General features: G+C 48.8%; 1 protein-coding gene across 2 annotated transcripts in view; it reads left to right on the top strand.

Annotated features, from left to right (window-relative positions):
* The first annotated feature begins 9 nt into the window (after window positions 1-9).
* The window catches only part of Txnrd2 (thioredoxin reductase 2), a 48,130-nt gene continuing 41,878 nt past the window's right edge, over window positions 10-6,261 (top strand). The window contains exons 1-2 of one of the 2 annotated variants that reach the window (XM_051191027.1): window positions 10-157; window positions 3,635-3,706. In XM_051191027.1, the coding sequence (XP_051046984.1) occupies window positions 55-157; window positions 3,635-3,706 (175 nt within the window). In that variant the 5' untranslated portion in view covers window positions 10-54. The remainder of the gene's footprint in view (window positions 158-3,634; window positions 3,707-6,261) is intronic. The other variant, XM_051191028.1, reaches the window with a different exon arrangement.

The raw sequence follows: 6,261 nt of genomic DNA, 5'->3' as shown, positions 1-6,261 counted from the left end.
CGAACGGCTCAGGCAGCGCCAAGGGCAGCCCCGGCCGCCTGAGGTCCCCGGACCATGGCGGCGATGATGGCGGCGCTGCGCGGGCCGGTCGCACGCTTCCGGTTGCGGACCTGGGCCTGGACACGCAGGACACGGGGCGCAGCGAACGCAGTGGGAGGTATGGCGGGATCGTGGGCCGTGCACGCGGAGAGAGAAAGGTGGCTGCGAGTGTCCACATGCGGTCGCGGTGGCGGGTTTCTGCTGGAATGTGTCTCGGGGGACCGGGAGTCAGAAGAGTGTGTCGGGAGTGTGCTGTGCACGAGGGGACCTGCTTTTATTTTAGCAGGTTGCTACCTCTCAGACGGCTAAAATGCTGGAGGTACCTTGCCTGAGGTCCTGTCCCCAGTATTAATTGTAGACCTGATAAGGATGTCAAGGGCTCTGGTGGTCATCAGGCACCTTACCTATTGGCCCTCAACTCCCGAGTTGTTGGTGGTGTTCTTTGTTTAGGGTTAGGATAAAGCTGGAAGGGGCTCCTGCGTGGGGGACCATGCTGGGAGACAAACACACCAGGCAGAGCTTGAGGGAGAAGTTTTATTAGAAAGAGGAGGGAGGGGAAGGGAAGAGAAAAGAGGTAAAGAGACAGTCAGAGAGAGGACAGAAGAAAAGAGGGAGACAGGAGCAGAAAGAGCAGTAAGGTGGGGGTCTTGTCTTTTAAGGGGTCCTTTGCACCTGCGTGCAGACCAGTACTCATGGAACTCTGGACTGACCAGAGTACTGCCTGAGTGCATTCTGCCAGGGGACAGGGGCAGGCCAGTGTAATGCTTGCATCCTTACAGCAGGTGCTCTTCTTTGTTGTTGTAATTTTTTTGATTTTGCCCCTATACCCACCCACCCGAATGTAGCCCAAGCTGGCCTCAGACAGCCTCGTTAGTTGCCCCTGACTTTGGCCTTCTGGTTTCTTCCCAAGCGCTGGGGTTACAGTCATTGATTTGTTGTTTTTCTGTTAAATCACAGTCGGTCTTGCTGACCAACCTGCCTTGAACTGCTCTTCCTGCCTCAGCTTCCAAATGTTAGGATTACAGGTCTGCTCCCTCATGTCCTACCTAGCAAGTGCTTTTTACTTGCACATACAGGGAATAATGAGGAGATGCTATAGAACCCATGGGATCAAGCCTCAGTGCTTCTCAGGGTCTGTGTATGTCCTTGGAAAGAGACAACCAGGGAGAGTTATTGCTGAAATCAGGGAGGTAATCAACTTCAAATGGCCCTGGTGGAAGCTAGGTACCCTTCAAAATGGTTCCCACTACCCCCAACAGGCTAGGTTTCTCTAGAGTTTCCCATCTGTGGTGGTATGGTCAGTCCCATGACTGACCTTCACCAAGCATTTGCATGGTGACCTCTTAGTACTGCCCCTGGATTCCAGTGACAGAACTCAATTCTACCCACAGTGTGTGTAGAAGGACATGAGCAAGGACAGGCCAGGGTTCTTCATGGAGGTAGTGGCATGGAAGAGACAATGGCTGGCCTGTGGCCTTCAGGAGGAGGGCAGGCTGACTGACTGAATGGTTGGCAAAGGACTTGGCTCAGTGGCAAAGGCTAGCCTGGAGAGTGTTGGGAAGCAGGTGGGGATCTAGGGACACACCTTAGGGATCTAAGGTTGATCTCTCAGTAGCTTTGCTAATCCCAGGGGACACTTACAATGATTTTGTGGGGGTTAAGAAAGAACCAATGTACTTGTGCCATTGGCACCATCGCCCTCCATAATGACGATAGAGAGATGGCTCAGCACTGACTACTCTTCCAGAGGACCCAAGTTCAATTCCCAGCACCCATATGGTGACTCCTTTATGGATCCAAGGCCCTCATCTGGCCTCTGGTATGCAGAGATATACATGCAGACAAACACTCATACACATAAAATAAAAACAAGTAAAATCTAAAGGAAAACCCTTTTTAAATCTGTGGAAGATGCTTCACTGAGCTCATAAGCCTGGGAACCCCCTGTGGTTTGGGATTTGTTTTCAGCTGACCTTGAGGATCCTGGACTTCAGTTTTGCTGGGGTGAGGATCCTAGAGGGTCTAGGGAAGATACTATTCGCCATGACTCTGGAGTCCATTTTTGTGTCCCCTCTAGCCTTGCAGTCTGTCCTTCCTGTTGCCAGAGTGGGGCTCTTATTGGGCCACCCTTCCCTGGTGTCCTACCCCCATGTTTTCCATAGGGGTGGGAGGGGGTTGCATCACCAAACAAGACTGTTGGTGTTCTCTGAACAGCTATACAAAACTCCCTATCACAGATGACTCCTCTGGGTGGCCAGCCCATCTAAGGGAACCTTCCTGCTTTATCAGAGCACTGTGCTCTTTATTTGGACCTTGTCATATTGTCATATTTATTAGATTCCTGCTTCCTGCTCACCTTTTCCAGAACACTGGGTCAGGAGGCAGAGATGAAGCAGAGACATGTTCTGGAGGTGAGGCTGTGGGCAAGAGGAGTGAAGGCCAGCATATGAGGGTTCCCTCCAGGAAGCCATCACCTAGGTGAGGTGTCTATGACATCTGCTGCCTAGGCTTTGCTCTGTAGAGCCGTGTCCCCTCCCCCAGCAGGCTTCTCATATCTTCCAGTACTGACCATTGTAAACTTCCACTGTGGGCTTCTTCTACGAGTTTATCAGAGGGGAGTCTCCTGGGTGTGTACAGTGGGAAAGCAAGTAGCCCATGATAAGCCAACCCTACCATTTGTTTGATAGCAAACAGGCAGAGAGCACAGTGTAGGGCCTCAGGGAACGGTGGCCCAATAGGAAGGACAGGTGTCAGCAATGGAAAGTAGGAGCCTTGTCCTGGGTCAAGATATAGGATCCGCACCTGTCACCCAAAGGCAAGAGAGGAGACAGATTGGCTCTGCCTGCCATGCTGATCTTCTGTAGGGCTGAGTGGCAACTTGCCTCCTGCCACTTAATCTCCTTTCTTCTCTAGTATCACATCAAAGCCATCAAATAATTTGTAGCCGTTCAGGCGTTTTCAGAACTTGAGCCTGGGTTAGATTCTGTTGTGGATCTGCAAACCAAGAGCCACCTCTGACCTGCAGCTGTGTGTTCCTATAGTGGGGTGCAGGCCACTGACCTTGGGCAGGGGTATGAGAGCCCTAGGCTTTTCTCTGCAGCCTTGTCTACTTAGGGTGTGGCCATTTAAAACTATTATTTTTACATTTGATTTATGTATTTATGTAGTGTGTTCATGGATGTGAGTAAGCACATGCTCCTGGCACACACATGGATGTCAGAAGACAACTCCGAGACTCTTGGCTTCTGTGTAGGAGGGACTACATAGATACTCTGGTTGCTATAATGAAGTCACCTTCACCACTGAAATGCATGTAGACTGAATGAAAATGAAGTTTTTGTTCTGTCTCAGAACACTGGGTGAAGCCTTAGGCTCTGACTCTCCCTTTGGGAGTTAGGGAGATTTTCTGCAAAGATGGTCACACACCCTGACAGCCACCCTCACCACATGCCGGTTTCTGATTTGTGCAGAGTGGTCACCCCTACTGCCCCAGGATGCAGTTCCCATTTTGATAAGCTTTGTCCCGCACAGAACTGTATGGAGCTGCCGTTTGGGGGCTGGCTCGGGCAGCTTCTTACCTTCTGTCCCTCCTCAGCAGGGCAGCAGCAGGGCTTCGATCTCTTGGTGATTGGTGGGGGATCCGGTGGCCTCGCTTGTGCCAAAGAAGGTATGTATTTTGTATTTCATGTCCCTCCTGGTGTGTTGGGGCCTTGAAGTTTTTCATTCTCCTAAGTGAAGGTCCCTGTGGGGATAGGCCATATACCCAGAAGCAGATGCTATGGAACAAATGTTTCCTGTAATCTGGAATCCACACAGATCCCAAATCTGGTCTCTTCTGAGAGTGTCATAGTCCCATCCCTATTTGTTTGTCTTACATTTATTTTTATTACTTTAAAATTACATTGGCATGTCTCTGTGTAAGGGTATGTGATTGTGAGTGCAGGTTCTTGCAGAGTCTAGTAGAGGGCACCAGATTTCCCTCATTGTGAGCCATCTGACATGAGTGCTGGGAATGGAACTCAGGTCCTCTGCAGGAGCAGTCTGCTCTCAAACCTGAGCTGTTTCTCCAGCTCCATATTTTTGTGTTTGTTTCTGAGATGGAGTCTCACTTTAATGACAGAGAATTGACGGATAATAGACCAGTACGAATTTAAACTGGATAACTTGAGGCTGGGCCTGGTCATGACTATCTATGATTCTGGCTATCAGGAGGCTGAGGCAGGAGGATTGATTGAGTCTAGAAGCTTGAGATCAGCCTGGGTAACAGCAAGACCCTGCTTCAAAGTAAATAAATCAATCAGTAAAAGCAAGAGCGCAGTCTGACAGACGGGTGTATCTGTGAAGATGGTGACTGTCCCTGACACTTCTCACCATTCTGTGTGAGCTGTGGTTTAGGTGACAGCAGTGTAAGGACCAAGGTGTCAGCAGGACTGGCTCCTTCTGGCTTCCTTCCTCGGCTGATAGGTGGAATGTCTTCCCTGTATCTGTACCCTAATCTCTCCTTAAAGAACCAGTGAGTTGGACAAGGGACCACCTATGGCCCAGTTTAACTTTATCCACAAATGTAGTAATGGCCCTTGGCCCCGAAGGTTAAGACTCTAGCATGGATTTGGGCGTGTGGGAGTGGAGACAAAGCTCAGGCTATTTCAATGTCCAGCTTTCACAGAGCATGGTAACGCCTTCCTGCCTTCCCTCTCTCTATATCTGGAGGCAATCATTGACCTGCTTTTTCCCACTGTGGGTTGCTTGTCACTTGCTAAGGTGTGTGCGAGTGGAAGCCACTTGCACTTAACTACTCTGGCTCCTTTCACTCTCTGTGTGTGTCTGAATGTGGGTATGTGTACATGTGTGCAGTGGCCAGAAATGTCCAATTTCTCTGGGACTGGAGTTGAGGCTAGTAAGCTCCTTGACATGAGTGCTGGAAATTGAACTTGAGTCCTTTGGAAGAACAGTATGTGCTTTTAATCATCAAGCCATCTCTCCAGCCCCCAGTCTCGTCCTTTCACCAAGTGTATGTAGTTTGTTCTTATTTATTGTATTATGACAACACATGATAGATCATATCTTGTTTGACTGTTCACCTGCATGTGGACATTTGTTCTTTTTTAAATGTGTATGACTGTTTTGCCTGTGTATATATGTGTGCATTGTGTGCCTGGTGTCTATGTCCACAGAGGCCAGAAGAAGGTGGATCCCCTGGAACTGGAGTTAGATGTTTGTGAGCTGCCATTGAATGCTGGGACCAAACCCTGCTCCTCTGTACGAGCAGCCAGTGCTCTCAGCTGTTGAGCAATCTCTCCGATCCCTAGTGTGCATGTTGTGTCTTTACCTCCAAATATAGTCATATTCCTTGGTGCTGAGGGTTGTGACTGATGTATGAACTTTAGCAGGCAGGATAAATTCCCAGTTTCCTTTCCCTTTGTTTTGTTTTGTATGAGACAGGTTCCAATGTGGTCCTGTATGGCCTGGAACTTGCTATGTAGCTGAGCCTGGCCTTGAACTTCTGATCCTTTTGCCTCAACTTCCCAAGTGCAATTGCTGCTATTGCAAAAGATCTGGTTTTGGTTCCCAGCACCTACATTTGGCAGCTCACAACTGTCTGTAACTCCAGTTACAAGGGACCCAATATCTTCTGGTCTTCATGGGCACCTGCATGTATGTGGTACACATTGCAGATACACACACACACACACACACACACACACACACACACACTTAATTAATTACTTTTTTTTTTTTTTTTTTTTTTTGCCAATTGTGGTGGTGTATTCCTTTAATTCCAGCACTCAGGAAGCAGAGGCAGTTGATCTCTGTGAATTAGAGACCATCCTAGTTTACATAGTGAGCTCAGGGTAGCTAGAGCTACATAATAGAGAGAACTTGTCTTAGAAAACCAAACAAATAAGTAAAAATTTTAAAAAAGAATAAAAGTTTTTTGAGACAGAGTCCTATTATGTAGCCCAGGCTGACCTCAGTTTCTGAATCCTTCTGCCTATGCCCTGAAGTGCTAGGGGTCCAGGTGTGTGCACATTGCTTGCTGTTGTGTTAGAACATTCTAACCAAATGCCACTTGGGGAGGACGGGGTTTATTTGGCTTGTACTTCCATGTCACTGAGGGCAGTGGGGCGGGAACTGGGAGGAGCCCGGAGGAGCTGAGGAATGCTGCTTACTGGCTGCCTCCCCCTGGTGTGTTCAGCTACATTTCTTATACACAAGACTAGG

The sequence above is a fragment of the Phodopus roborovskii genome, unplaced genomic scaffold, assembly GCF_943737965.1.
Source record: "Phodopus roborovskii unplaced genomic scaffold, PHOROB, whole genome shotgun sequence".
In the NCBI taxonomy this organism is placed as follows: Eukaryota; Metazoa; Chordata; class Mammalia; order Rodentia; family Cricetidae; genus Phodopus; species Phodopus roborovskii.
Note: the sequence above shows the minus strand (reverse complement) of the source record. Positions and strands in the feature narration are given on the sequence as shown.